Source organism: Heliangelus exortis, chromosome 1, assembly GCF_036169615.1.
Source record: "Heliangelus exortis chromosome 1, bHelExo1.hap1, whole genome shotgun sequence".
NCBI lineage: Eukaryota > Metazoa > Chordata > Aves > Apodiformes > Trochilidae > Heliangelus > Heliangelus exortis.
In genome coordinates, this window is record NC_092422.1 from 22,205,321 (window position 1) to 22,221,426 (window position 16,106).

The 16,106-nt window shown below is 38.2% G+C and overlaps 1 protein-coding gene across 19 annotated transcripts in view; it reads right to left on the minus strand.

Annotated features, from left to right (window-relative positions):
* LOC139792975 (NEDD4-binding protein 2-like 2) overlaps window positions 1-12,659 on the minus strand; it is a 41,129-nt gene extending 28,470 nt beyond the window's left edge. For 3 of the 19 annotated variants that reach the window (XM_071736985.1, XM_071736993.1, XM_071737010.1), the window contains exons 1-3: window positions 12,489-12,657; window positions 8,653-10,097; window positions 1,093-1,217 (exon numbers count right to left, since the gene is read on the minus strand). In XM_071736985.1, coding sequence (XP_071593086.1) covers window positions 1,093-1,217; window positions 8,653-10,097 — 1,570 coding nt within the window. In that variant the 5' untranslated portion in view covers window positions 12,489-12,657. Of the gene's footprint in view, window positions 1-1,092; window positions 1,218-3,068; window positions 3,107-8,652; window positions 10,098-12,488 lie in introns of those variants that run through there. The other 16 variants (XR_011724474.1, XM_071737073.1, XR_011724476.1 and 13 more) reach the window with 13 other exon arrangements.
* Between the last annotated feature and the right edge of the window lie 3,447 nt (window positions 12,660-16,106).

The following is a 16,106-nucleotide window of genomic DNA, read 5'->3' on the forward strand; positions in this document are numbered from 1 at the left end:
GCAGAAGGTAAGAATTGAGCATAACTTCAACCCAAAGCTACTCTGGCAAATGTTTTGCAGTGGGGTGTTCTGTTACAACATAGCACAGCTGTTCTTGTTCTTGCTATCATTATCTCTAAATAATTAAATTATACTCTTCTGGATATTAAAAACACTGTGTAGATAAGTGATACAGAACTAGAGAGATTTTAAGGTCTAGTCAGAAACAGTCAGATGCCATTATCAAGTCAGAACTGTTTGGTGGTCTTACTGTAAAGTGTTGAGTCCCCTCATACATAAACTACTACTTGATCAACTTTTCTGCTCCATAGCTCCTACTGAGAATTCATTCCAAGTATTCATTATTGCTGCACTCCCAACATCAAAAATGCTCTTTTGATTTTCTACAGAATGCTCTAAAAAATTCTTTCACTGTTCATACGGAAATGTTTCCAGATGCATCATAAACTTTGCAATAGGTTGAGGAGGGGTGGGGAAGGGAGGATTATGGTTTTTTTTTCCTTGGCCCTTTTTATCTTTTGATGCTAAGTGAGAGTCCTCATGAAAGGACAGAAGCTTCAACACTGCAGCACAGAGTAATCTGTGTGCACAGGCACTGGAGTTTGTCAGACTGTCCACTCCTTTGAGCAGAACAAATTATGAGATTCTTAGGAAACTGCTACAGAAAGAGCAAGTACTTTTTACATATTAAGACAGATGACTTATTAAAGCTATTAATCTATCTGAGTGAACTAAAATATTCCTCAGAAAAATTCAGATCCGGAGAGACACAGGAAAAAATAGGACACTCTGCTGTTGCCAGCATTGAAAAGGTTCAATTCTACCATCAAGATACTAGTCACAAATGTAATAAATCATTAGGTCACAGCATAAAGAAAATTTCTGATTTTAACTCATCACCTTCTGTAAGTTTAAACTTTAATGTATACTCACATTCATTAAAATATAAAGAAAATGCTTAACAACTACTTCTACATACTATATATATATATATATGGACAGTTCTTTTCCATTAAGACTATTACATTATGCTATACTTCTGTTTTCTAAATATAAGCATAATTTAATAGGATTCCTCTTATGCATTCAAACCTCTCTTCTGGTTCCAGTCATGGGCATCACCAAGGTGAGCAGCATTGTATGTATATCCATCTTGCTGACGAAAATAATCATCAGTGCTGAGTACAATGCCATCACAACTTTGACCAAGCAGAGTACTGTCAAACAAAGGAAAATGCAATAATATTTTATTTTTCAGATAAAAAAAGACACGCGCACAAAAAAAAAATTAACTGTGCCCTATTTCTGAAATACCTAACCCTAACTTTTTGCAAACTTCAGATTTATGAAGATTTATGTATCAGATTTATGTATACATATGTATACATACATACATACTATACATATACATATTATATATATACATATTACCAATAAATTTAATTCAAATTAAAGTAACATAATTTCCCCCTTTCTACTATTTCTGTATTTCTTGTTTCTTCCACCCCAAGAGATGTTTGTACCCATCTAATTTATGGGTAAATTGCTGTAAGCTCCAATTGTCTTATCATAATTTAATGTACTTACTAACATTTTCCTTATTGATTTTTATTTGTAACTTTTTCTAAAAACCAGTCTAATCATGAGGAATCTGGATGCAGCTGAGAAATTAAATGGATGTTTAAAGCCTTTCATGGCACCTCAAACTCTCACCATGCCCTCTATTCTGACCTTTGTCCATGCTGCTTGCACACACAGGGTTGAACAGGAACAGCAAAAGGAAATTTATTTGCTACGCTTTGCCACCTGTCACTGACAACAGACCTGAAATGCATCATAATCTAAAGACCAGGACACTGTATTACATATTAACTTACATTCCTACACATTTACTGTCCCACAACTATGCTGTTGGTTATTTTTGCTTTTAAAATAGAGATATGTAAAAACAAAATTCAGATTACTGGTGGCCAACAGCATCCCAGCCTGTATCAGGGACAGCATGACCAGCAGGACCAGGGAAGTGATTTTATCTTTGTACTCAGCCTTGATGAGGCCACACCTCATCAGGTGCTGAGAGGCTGCAGAGAAGGGCAGCAAGGCTGATTTAGGGGTCTGGAGAACAAGGTCTTCTGAGGAGAGGCTGAGGGAGCTGGGGCTGTTCAGCCTGGAGAGGAAGATGTGGTTCTTGGGGAGATAATTTAATGGTTAAGGTGGTGTAGGACTGATGGTTGGACTTGATGATCTTGAAGGTCCTTTCCAACCATGATGATTCTGATTACTGATACAATTCTCAAGTATCATGAGAAAACCTGCATATAAACTGTTTCTTTCTTCTTGCTTTCTCCCTTTTTCAGAGTATTATTTTAGAAAGTAGAATGTAAAAAAACCAGAAGTACAGCCACTTTTTTTGGACATTGTTCAATAATTATTTTTGTTAGAGCTTATTGTCTTTTAATAGGATTGGTATTACATTGGTTTAGGAAAACACAAAAGGTTTCAAAGGCCATTTTTGTTCTAAGCAGATTAAACGGCACCAGTAAATCCTACAACACACACAGCATTTTTTCATACCTGTTCCTCTCTTGTATAAAATATTTAAGATAAATATGTATTCATTAAGTTACATGACCATGACTTCACACATGGTCCAATACTCTTATTTACAGTGTGCTACATTTGCCAATTAATAATGTGAGAAAACTGGATCCATCTGCCACTCATTTTTTGAATGCTGAATGCATAAAAATACATCTTGAAGAATAAAGACCTTCTGCCTTAATAAAAGAGGTAGCAAATAATAACCAGGATTATTCTACTAGCTGAGTAGACAGACCCACCCCTACAGCTCCTAGGAGCCTGAGCACCAGTTTTCTGTAGAAATACATAAGGATTGATGAACTATATATATATTATATATATATATATAGTGTATATGTATATATATATTGCATGTATATATATATATATATGTACATAAAATAATGGGACTAATGGGGCATTCATTTTTTATTTTATTTGTAGGACTGATTCTGTTTTTTCAGTGTTCTGAAGAGTAGTTCACTTACTCAAATTCTTCTGTTGTATCTTCCGAACAGCCTAAATTCTAGCAGTAAAGAAACACAATGACAAGGGTTCAGGAATCTTTCAAATCCATCAACAAAGCTTATTCTTAAAATATTGTGTAATTTTTCCTTGAAGTTCAGAATAAACCACATTTATTTATGAACCTACAAAACTGGTAAAACTGATTCAGTGTAAGTTTACTATGTTTACAAGAATAATACTAAAACTACAGAATCTGGGAAGGCAAAGTAGCCTAAGGAAGCCAGAGTAACAGAACCCTTGCCCTACACAGAGCACACAAAGTACCACAAACTAATAAAAATATAAACTGAAACTGCATTTTTGGGGGCAATGATTGTATCCTGTTTCTGAATTGTGGAATTAAATTCACAAAGCAAAACATTTTAAAACCCTAACAATTAGGTTTTTCAGAGTTGATAGTATTTAAAACCATAAAATTTAAAGCACTAGTACACTTGTCAACAGCATATGGAATAATTTACATACTTTACCATGTACTTGGAAGTAGAATTTATCCCAGGATCATGAACAAGGAAACAACAGAAAACACATTTATGTAAACAAAGTGTCGCTACTCCCTAAACCCACAAAGAGAGGATATTTTACTTTTGAGAGATGTAGAAAGAAAAAAAGATAAATAGATTCCAAATAAAGGAGTCAAATTACAGATCAGTCAGCATCCATATGTGCACATGCCTGCAACAAGTAGCAGTATTATTCAGATGCTGTAATCCAGTTTATTCCCCACAAACCTTCCCTGCAATTGAATACCCACCTCTGAACACAGCAAAACAGTGCATCTATAGCAACTACAAAAATTAAAGAAGCTTACCCACTTTTTCCGGGCCTGGTATCTGATCTAGTAGAGATTAGCTCAACATACAAAACTCAGCTGGAAACCTAAACGCTCATTTTAAATAGTCAGAAAATCAATATACACTTTTTCCAGTGCCTGTGCATGCACACACACAAATCTTGCCTTCATTTTTCTCCAAAACTAAACAGTCCCCCAACCTGGATCCTGGTCAGCTTTTATAATACAGAAGATGTCTTAGAATCTAGTAACTCACTTATTTAGAATATCTAGCATATCACATATAAGGAAAAACCAGAAAATAAATATAATTTTAATATTACTAAGCTATGTAAATGCTACTTCAAAAGCATTGCTTCTAACACTGTATGAAGAAATACATAACTAGAAACAACAACACACAACTATTTTTACATTCAGCTATAAATACTGATTCTTTAACTCTTCCACTGAGGTTGTGCTCTTGGGAAGAACTGCCCCAGATAAAGACTACTTCCTCGACAAATTCCTGACAATGGATTTAATTCAAAATGTACTACTTAAATGACACCAATATTTGTTCTTTCAACCTCATTAAGCTCCTTTTCATTCAAATTTATGTTCACATATTTATAGAGGAACAGCAGCTTGGAATTGTTGCCAAGTTCAGTAACAAAATACCTTAAAAATGCAAATCTGTTTTTTTGTAATTTTCCCCACCATTATAGGATCACACCATCATCTTCTTATAACTGCAGCAGATTTTTGTTACTGGGGCTGAAGATCATCTGGCCAAATTGTTTTAGAAAATTTCTAACTAAACAGTCAATCACTACAGCATTTTTATGTTTCATTACTCCAAACTTTCCCCTGAGCAGCTTTGGAATGAAGAACTTAATCTGGCAAAGTACATGTGTTCAGATTTTCTACAAAATTAATTCACAAATTTGCCCAAGCTGCAGGACTTTAAAATGTTCTATATACAGAAGATAATAGTTAAAAAACTTTGTAAAAAGTAGAGTATAAAATTAAGATTGCCACTGCAGTAAGCCCATTCCTGAATGAAGCATTCTTGCACTGTCAGGAAACTGATTCAGTACCAGCACTGAAAAACATTTCTCCCAACACCACCTTAAGAATGGCAAAAGAAGGAACAAAACTGACCTAAAATAGGAAGGACATTGGACTTGTACTTGCAGTGTAAGTGGTACACTGAAACAAGCACCTTGCTACAGGTGAAACAGGGACAAGGCAGAGAGTAAAACATAAGGAAGAAATGGATATAATGAAGCTGGGAATGAGATCATATCAAGCATGGACAAGATGAATACTGAAGCAAAGTGGTGGGGAGGAGAAGGAACTGAGAAATTAGCTTAGAATTTTGGGACAGATGGGAAGCTAATAAACACATACCAAAAGCTATGGCTGGATAGGAATAGGAAAACAAAACTGGAAAAGGCTGGATGAAGAGACAAGAACTCAAATGAGCCTCAGGGGGCTGAGATTTTCTAGGTCAGGTGAACACAGGAAATAAATCAGGATGAGAGACACACCATAACAACCTGGAAACCGCTAATGTTATCTTCACAGTTAAGGCAAGCACAGACAAGAACCCAAGGAACTAAGGCTGCTCAACCTCACCTAACCTCAGTTCCTGGAAAGACAATAGAGTGGATCCTCTCAGAATCCGTTTCTAAACGTGAAGTGGATTAAGGTAATAAGTCAATGTTTGTTTTGTACCAGACAAATCATTCTCTGCTGTCCCTAATGCACTCTCTGATGAAACAGCTGCTTTTGTGGATCAGGACAGAGTGATGAATGTGGCATACTTTGAAATTATAAATGAAGAACTTAATCTGGCAAAGTACTGGATTTTCTACAAAATAAATTCACAAATTTGCCCAAGCTGACATCAATCTCTTTCTCACCAACAAGCAGGGTACAGCAAGAGACATTAGTGGGACCATTTTTTTCAATCTTAAGTCGACCTGTCTTCATTGTTAACCTGGGTATGAAGCAGAGAACTTGCAAATGACATCAGATCTGTAGCGATTTGCAGCACATTAGGGATTCTATCCAGTGAACTCTGAGAAAACTGAACACAGGTTAAGCAAAATGTTATGAAGCTTATCAAGGAAAAAAAAAAAGTTCTACTGGTGAAAAGGAAACCTAAGCATCAGTGCAGGAGAGAAAGTGACTGATTGAGCAGCCCTCCTGAAAAGGATCCAAGGATTACAATGGACATGCAGTTGAAGATTAGTGAATAGTGTCCTCTCATCAAAAGAGCAGCAAACCACATTCTGGGCTTTACTAGAGAAAATGTGGCCAGTAGATCAATAGAAGGTATCACACACATTCTACCTGGCTTGTGTGGTCAGTTCTGAAATACTGTGTCCAGTTTGGGGCTTCCCAGTTCAAAAGATATGCTGAAAACCATGACAGGGTTGAACAGATGGCTACTAAGATGGCTAAGGGCATATGATGTAGAAGGAGAAATTAATAACAGCTGGGTTTGTTTAATCTGGCAATGAAGATGGTAAAAAATCATCTGATATCAGTCTATTACAGTGTATAAACTTACCCCCTTACCAGAAGGAAAGCTACAAAACTGATGAACCAGATTCTATCAGTAACACATGGTAATAACACAGGAGAAGACATACAAATTATGGCTTGGGAACTCCAGTTTGGAGATTAGAAAGAACTTCTTTACTAGGATGATACTACTGCACCAGAAAAATTTGGAAGGATTGTGGAACCTCTGTACTTCTAGGTTTTTCCAAGACCAGAAGAGACAAAGACACAGCTGATCTGATCCAGGATCAGCTCTGTGACAGACCTGCTCCAAACAAAACAATGGACTAGTTCATCTCCAAAAACCTCTTCCAAAAAACTTGCCTGAGATTCCAAGCAGTAAAGATAAAAGATAAAAAAAGGTAAGAGACAGAACAGACTTCAGGACAGATACAGGTGAAGTTTGGGAGCAGGAGGAAAAGTGCCTGTACTTACAAACCCTAACTTTGCAAAAAATACAGATAGAAACTCAAGATGCCTCTGTCTCACTACTGCTCCACTGTTGTTTCATACTTGGCAAATGGACTTGCAAGACTCATCTCATTGCCTTCCAGTGTTGATGCAGAGATTATCTCAATTTTCTGCTTTTCCCAGCACAAGTGGCAGAGGTTTGTCTGCATGGGCTAAAGATGCCAAGTCTACAAAGATACCTGTGGATACTACCATGACATCAAAAGACTCTATTTGCTGTCCTAGTCTACACTGCAGAAATCTGATTTTATACACAAATAATTCACCACCAGGTACCTGAGACCAAGGCACCTTGCTTGAACATCCTAAACTGCATATAATTTAATACAGTGAAAACAAAGTCCTACACAATTCAAAGTCTGCAGACAAATTCAGTGACTATTCTTGACTTTGATCTTCCAGTGCTCACTTTCCCATCTGCTAAATGAAATCACTAGCAAGAGATGATAAAACCAAGAATATTTGTTCATAAAAGCTTGAAGATATTTAGAATCTTTCAGATAACATGAATAAACTACTTGAAGACAGACTCGAAGTCAATTAAATCCACAAAACATGGAAAACATTCTATTCTATTGGGTATATTTACATTAAATATTATCTAATCCCTGCACTAAATGAGGCAACATTTTTTCCACAGGTTTACTTTTTAAAAATGTACTATGTTGCTTTCATGTATTAAAGAAATTATTAAGGAAATTATTGTAATAATACCCACACAGGCTCATGCAGCTTCAGAAATGCTGGTTTGAACAAAAGAATGCTCACTAACTAAAAATGCTATAGTTAAAATTATGAGCATGTAAGACACAAATTTCTAATAGGTATTCTATGATATGGAGATTACCATATCATAAATATCAGAGAAAAAAGTCAAACAACAAGGTTGCTTCTTTATACATAAAACAAGAAAGAAAGTGGTCACTGTATCTATTTAATAGACACTTAGCTAAAACAAAAGACAACCACAGAAGTGAGGTAGTTTCTGGATGAAGGTCAACCCATAAACACTGACATAACTTTTTTTGGCTTGCAAGAGAAACCTATTTTCACTTAATACACTTAATAATTTCACTGTGATATAAGTCAACTAACGTGCTTTTTAAACTAGGCCAAAAAAAAAAAAAAAGTGAAAATACCTACTTTTAACCCTGTCAGACTTCAAAAACTATATTTTTAAGGGAAAATAACACTTCTCTTGTGTGTTTTTCACAGATAAAAAGGGAATTTGACAGATAACATTATGAAAAAAAAGGAAATGACATTAAGTTCAGTTTCATCAATGCACTGAAAAATTATTTTCAGAGCAGCAAAATTCTTCCAATGGTCTCTGAAGATTTTTGCATGGCACAAAAAAGTACTTCTGGATCAGTCAAATTAATGCTGTGAGATCTGATGGAAGAATTTTTTAAATTAAGGTATTTAAGAATAAAGAAAAAGGAGGCAAACCACCACATACTAGTATATCTGACAGTTTGAAATAAAAGATTATGCAATGCAATGGATACAGAACATTCTAAATTTAAATTTTCATCAATAAGGGGAAAGAAACTCAAGCAAATATTTTCAATATTTACTGCCATTTATCTTAAGTAAAAATTACTGCATTTTAATAGCCTATTCTACACATACCAAAGTTTGCCAAACACTTATACTTTTTGGATTTTTTTTTAGTTCTTGAATTTTTTTATTTGAATAAGGTTCTCAAAATTTAAGTCTTTACTTACCGAGAAAGTGTCGATTTCCCTGAACCAGGCAGACCTCTTAAGATTAGGAGCCATTTCTGTGAGCACCTGAATCTTTCTTTAGGTAACTGCATGGAAGAAAAGCCCTGCATTCCTTCTGTATTGTCAGCTTTTGGATCATTCCAACACTCTTCTCTGGCTTCACAGAAACCATTACGTTGGAGTCCATTCTGGTAATTATTTTGGAGTCTGCTCGGGTCATTATTTCCATTTCTGAAGATCTGAGTAGTATGGATATCCTCACAGTTGGCACTTTGATCAAACAATAGACTATGGTTGTTGGTATTAATATTTCCATGGTAACCATTATAATTTTTGTGCAAAAGCTCAGCACTGTGAGAAGGGAGAGCATTTGTTTTTTGTGGTGGAGAATTAAGTACCAGAAAATGTGACTGATGGTTGACTCTAGGAGCAAGAGGGCCCTGAGGTAGTATGAAAGACTCTGCTGACTGCCAAGCAGGTCTGAATTCAGGCACTGAGGAATCTACTTGTCCATTGAAGGTATTTTCAGTCTTCCAGCCACTTGCTTCTACAAGAAACTGCTGCTCATTGCTTGTTTTCTCAGTTTTCTGTTCCCCTGAGAAACACTGTCCATTCTTATGAAATGGTTGTGGGCTGCCCAACAATACATGTTGATGGTCCTCTTGTGAGGTTTGACTAAAGTTAGGTAGAGAATATTGTTCCTGAGAAGTTTCTATTTCTTTTTCCTGAAAAGCAGTATCTAAACTTTCATTTTCCAGCTGGTTAATTTCTTTATAAAACTGGTCTAGTTCATCATCCATTTTTGGTACCACAGAAGAAACAGTATGCAACTTCTTTGCCTCCTTTCTTTTAGCTTTCTTTTCATGCAATTCATCCTGATCAACCCCACTGCTTCCACATTCATTGCTACTCCCAGATTTGTCCTGTTCATTGCTTTTGGCAGGTTTGTAAATGGGTCCAATAAATTCTTTGCTTGTAAAAAACTCCTCATCTGATGCATTTCTATTTAATGATGATGATATATTGCTATTTTTATTACTATCTTCACCAGCATTATTTGTAATTGAACGGCCTTTATTGTCTTCCACTTTAGCATAATTTACTGATGAAAATGCAGGATTTACATTCTGCACAATTTCTGCATCAATTGGCAGACTAAGCACTAGATTATTTTCAGGGAGAACTTCACTCAGTGTTCCTAAGACACCAGTAGGCATTTTCTCTTGCTTCTGCATTTCATGTTGCCCTTGGTTATCTGAGACATACACTGGTACCAAATCATTTGATGTTCTCTCAGCGTCCATTTCCTCTTGAATATCCTGGTTAGCATAATCAGAGACTTTCTCACAAGCCCTGTCTGTGGATTTCAGTTTTTTAGAAGATGGTTCCACCGTGATTTCATCCTGACACTCCAAGAGCCTTACTTTACTTTCAGCTTGAAGCATCTTAGGAAAAAAAAAAAACAAACCATGATCAGCATATACACTTTTCAAGTAAAGTATAAAGAAGTATAAATTTTTCAGGCCTATGATATTCATCTGCAGACCCTTCTCCACAGTCACAACTAAAATCTATTCAACCAGAAAAACAGACATCACACTTATTGGAAGTCTTGTTTGAACCAAACTGCCACATTATTGCACATCTTTCACAAAGAAATACATCAGTGATGTACTCGTCTAGCAATCTCATTTCATGATGTATCTTAAATAATTTTAAAATAAAGCTTTAAAAATATATTTAAAACATTAACTACAACAACCACAACTCTCTACTGACCTATGTTAATCTGCCAAGTGTTTTAAATCTCAAAGAATTAACACAAACCAATTTCCAATGCACAAACTGGTGCCTGACACCACTACTGGTATGACCAACAAAAACTACAAGAATTCTTTTCTGTGACACAAACTGAACTCAGTTTTTTTAACACCAGTCAAACAGATGCTGCATGGCATTTACAATTTGGTACTAGTCAAATAAGACTTTAAACAAAATCTGCAATCTGTTAATAAGTTTCTGGTTTTGGAGTAACTTAAAACCTTTAATAGGGACCACCACTGCATGTTTTCTAAAAATAAAGACAAAAGAAGCAATTAGTGCCCCAAACAGACAGTAATCTAAAGAATGAGCCAATAGGTTCTGGAAATATTCAGAGAGACAAGAGCAACTAAGAACAAAGCAAGGTAGTCCTGATCATGGCTACAAGTAGTCATGCTATTATCCATTTAACTACTTAGAATTACTTGGACTTTACTTTTTATTCCTGAGTCTGGACAGAACGCAATAAAAAAAAAAAAAAATAGTCATTCTGCTATAAACCAAGTGCCATATAGTTTATTCAGCAAATCCCCTCCCCAAACAAACATCAAATGCAGCACCAAACAAGAAGGAAATTTTTCCTGCTATCCTACTGCTTTCTGCGGACATTTTAACTTTTTCGAAGTAAATATTAATAAAATGTCACATGCTTTTCAATCTGGGCAAGAAATAAAGGTGTATTTATTCAGCCAAGAAGGATCTGTAGGTAGTTTTAAAGAAAGCTTTGTAAGTAATATTTATCATCGCATGCACATTTGCAAAACTGACAAAAAAGGTGTTTCTCTGGGCACTTTCTCACCTGCTATCCAAAGGAAGGTAATTCTGCTATCCTCTGTCTCAAAATGACTAAACGAAGATTTTACCATTAAATTGTCTAGTTGGAAGACAGAACTAATGTCAGAATTGGGAGACATATGGCCATGCAATGATCCTTCTTCCTCAGATGTGATGGAGCATTGTGGGTACTATCATCTCTGACGTATGTACAACACCTCCACTCAAAAACAGTATTTGGGGGGGGAAAAAAAAAGCTGCTTTTTAGTTTCTATGTCCTTGTGGGACGTTTTTTAAGCAGAACCCATGTTCTGATGTGGAATGAAAACAGAGAGCATGCGAACACCCACTGCACAAGATCTCTGATGATGGAGAGGGATGCTGCGATTGCCCCACACAGGAATATCCTTGCTAAAACCTTAACAGACTCTCTCTAGCTATCCTTTGGGTCACCAAAGTTGCATGCCTGGGACAAAGCAAGCATAAGAAAATGCAATTTATGTGGTAGTCTTGCCTCCTGAATGGGACAGACATAGGTCTGTCGTATTTCTGTTAGGAGCTGGTTGTGTTGAACATGAGCCGGCACATGGGATTCACAAGGTTGGTGCTTGCAATGCTAAGTTACCGTTTTAAGAAACCTGCCTAACATAGAGAGGACTCAAGCAAGTAACTCAAGGCCACAAGCTCCACCTGTACAATAAATTTCCGAATAGAAAACCACGGATGTGGCAAAACTTCCAGATGGGGAGGACTGCCTTTGTCTGCGTGACCACCATTCTCTAGGTACAGAGGTGACAAAGCATGTAGGGCCGCGTCCCTCACACAGAGCCAGGTCACACCTCCGAGCCAGAGGAGCAGGCGCTGCCACAGCTGCGAGCACAGCGCCGGCGGTGCGGGTGCCAGACTGCCGAGAGCCGCGGGGCCCAGCGCCCGGTGGGTGTGTCAGCCGCTAACTCCCTTCCTCCCCACCCCCACGGCTGAGGCACCCCCTCTCCTCTCCCCTCTTCCCGCCCCACACACGCTTCCCGCAGCCCGCCTCCCGTGACCCACAACACCAGCAGCCGAATCCTGCGCGCCAACGCCGCCACCCCGGCACTAGCCCCGGCACCGACCCCTTCCCTGCCCGGCCGCGGACGGCCCGAGCGCTCGGTCACCGTCCCCCTTTGCCACTCCTCAGCGGCGGAGAGAAGCGCTTTCCCGGCCCCGCTGAACAGAAGCCACATGCGAATGAAGAAACCAACCTCAATGCTGAGGCGCCAGCCCACCCGTCCTCCCCCACCGCCGCGGCGATCTGCGCACTCCGGCAGGCGGGCGAAAGGAACGCAAACAACCCCCTCACTCGCAAAATGGCGCCGCCTCCCTCTTACCCCTTCCCCCCCACCAACACCACCCCGCGGCTGTTATGGGACTTGTAGTTCCCCCCGGCCGGAAGCCGGACTACAGCTCCCAGCATCCCCCACGCTAGGAGAGGGGCGGAGCCGTCATTGGGCGCGCGGGCGTGTGGTGCGGGGTGGAGAGAGGGCAGAGAGGCCGCGATGGGCCGGGCCGGGCGGGAAGCGGGCTTCTCTAAATGAGCATTAAAAGCATCTGATGTTTTTGTGAAAGAAAAATAGCTACAGAGAACGGAAGGCAGCACCTCCAGCCAGCGGCCTTGTTTTTGTTTCCTCTGTTTTGGTTTTCCAGTGCCCTTCTCAGCCCTCATCTGTGCCCACAGCTCTGTTGTCAGTGGTATGGTCTGCCTCCCCAAACCTGATGCTTGTGTTTGGTTTTTCCTTTAATAATTAAAAAAACCAAAACAGATGTCTTCTGCCTAGGCATTACTCCTGTCAATATTCATTTGAGTACAGCTTTTCTTTCTTGTCTGTATCTCTAAAGGAATTATAATTGGTTACATATGTCACAGTGCTAGATTAACTTTGATGTTTATGTTATGGATAAAATATTTTCTTCTGTAGATATTGAGAATCAGGACATTTAAGTGGTATTCTGACTGTTTGTGTGAGAACAACAACGAAAGGTTTTAGCAGTGTTAGGAGCTCTAATGAGGGTTGCCCTAATGCAAACGGTGACCAAGTTTCCAAGACATGGGCTGGACTTACGTGCACTTGCAACTTTTGCCTGCGGCATAGAGTACATGTTTTGCATGATGTGGCCACGTTCTGTTTTTCAAATCTTGTGGTATCATGTGAAGCAAACCACATTTTTCCGAAGGAGCAGTCATGTAACAGTAATTCCCTGGTTTTTGGTGGTACACACAACAGCTCCTGTCAGTGATCTGCCCATTCCAAATGTCTGCGACATAAATACTTTCACATGACTTGAATAAAATATAAATATTCTAAAGTTATATGGTTTATTTGTTAAAGAAGGTAAAAAGAAAATAATGATTGTCCAAATCCATGCCAGGTGTTCCTTCCTGACACCAAAACCTGGTCTCCTTTCCTGTGCCAGATGGTAGCCTTGTTTTGTTAGAAGGTATGGATCTATCTTTGGTAACATTTTAATTTAGAGTGAGCTTTCGAGCTGAATCTCCTGATTCTTCCTGTTCACCATGCTTTTTTAAAGATCAGTGCTTTTCCAGCTTAAAAGCTACCAAAATGTGTATTGTGTGAAAGCCACAATATTAGGGTCAAATACTTTTCTGTGTTGATTTACATTTAAAGGCACTGCTCTAGTTATGTAGCCATTGCCATTATTGCAACCAGAGCTGCTAAATCTTTGTCCAGCTTCTTCTAAGGAGTAAGGGTGGCATAACCTCATCACTCTGTTTTAGACTGGAAAAACAATGGGTGAATTCTGGAAGACAGGAGCGGTCCAATGTTTAGACATAGCCTTGCTGTGTCTTTAGAGCCTGAGCTGTTCAGTCAAAGAGACAATTTCTAATGCTATTTTTAAGAAAAGAGAAATTCTTTTTTTTTTTTTAAAAAAAAAAAAAAAAATATATCCCTAGTAAAGCACTTGTCCCGTGAGCAAGGTCTCTTGCAACATCTGTTGCAAAACAGAACTAAAAGAATGGTTAAGAGTGCTTTTGACAGTATAACAGCAAAATATAACTGGTGGCCTACAGTAAAGCTGAGCTTTTAGTTTGTGAAATATTAGGGGAACACAGACCAAGAAAGTATGATCCTGAACAATTGATGTGTTTCCAAGCAGAGCATGGGGAGTTTCTGGGAAGTGACACTCAAGGTGAAGGTCTGGACACTGCATAGTCTGCAAGACTATCTAAATGGCAGCTCACATTTACATAAAAATGGAGGAGAGAGTGTAATGCCTTCAGTAGACTTAAATTCAATGGGACATTAAAGCAAGTAGCTTTAAATAGAGGGCAGACGGTGGAATGTTAAAAGCCAAAAGTGTGAGTAGAAGAAAAAATGCATCAGGCAGAGCAACTGAAAAGCACCCACCATTCTACACAGCACAATGTATTTATTTAGTGCATAATGTATTAATCCCTTTTCAAGAGAGATGAAAAGATGAGGAAATTCTACAGAATTTTAATGCATTATGCTTACTTACAGCAATGCTGGCATCCCCACTCTTTTGTAGAATACTTGTTCACTTTTGCTACTCAGTTGTTACCTGAGATTAATTTAATTTGAATGCCCAAAATTTAACAACTGTGCTGCTCATCTTTCAGAAACCACTTGCAGTAGAAAGTTTTCGTATATTTTTCCTACTCTGTCATGCTAACAGCATTGCTTAAGAATATTTCTGCATGTACTCTCCCCCCACCTATCCTACATCTCAATTAAGGATAGAGAGCATTTAAATCAATTTAAAGTAACTCAGAGGAGAAACTAATTTAATTCACTGACAAACCGAGCTAATCACCAGGGAAAGAAAGACTGCTGGTGCAGACTCCCAAAATACTTATTCTCTACTCTCATACCTATCAGCAAGGCACTAAGGGAAGAACAATTATTTCTTTCCCTGCCTGCTGTGGCTGTTTAGATGCTGGCAGTCATAGATTATGTTAGTGTTAAGTTGTAGGCATACACTGTGTAAATAGCTGGAGTGGTCACTAAGAGGATTCCATGATGTCTTGTAGCAAAACAGCTGCTAAGCCATACTAGATGAACAAAAACAAAACCGAAACACCTACAGCCAAACAAAACCCCAAACAGCCTACTTGGTATTAAGAACAGTAAAGGTTTCTAACCTATTCCTATAAGACAGCAAGATGGTTAGATTGTTTTAGCTAAAGCATAATGATTCACTGGTTGGTGGTGAAATAAAGCATAATCACTTCCCGACTGCAGTTGAGATGGATTCAGGTTCAGAACATTAACAATCTAAATCATGTTTTCCACTCCTGTGGCTACTGTAGCAGGAAACGTTTTGTTGCTCTCTTCCCATATGTGTCTCCAGAGGCTCTGACCTCTTTAGGATCCCATCCAAAGAAGGGAGGTCAGAGATAACGATACAACGACAGCTGACTTGAGATGGCACATAAAGGGGGTGGTAATAGTTTTTGTTTCAGTAGAAAGACTTATTTCAGTAAAGTCATTAATCTTATTAGTGTCCCACTGTAGCTGTTAACTATTAGTAATTGGAATGAAAGACTTCCTCCAGTCCTCATCCTGAAAAGGAACATAATGTCTAGTAATTTTTTTTTTAAATATCATAAAGTACTTAATGACTTCTGTCTTTTTATTGCAAAGGACACAGGACAAAGATATTTTTAGTGGAGTCAGACACACTAGCACGGCTAGTGGCTTTTTAAACTTTAAAATATTGCACATATGTTAAAGCTACTAGCTTCTGAGCAGCACTGTCTTATTCAGCTGTTTGATTTTTGTTTACAAGGAGACAGTGTTGGAAACTGCATTCACAGAGACAGTAAGAGTCTAAAAATTCCA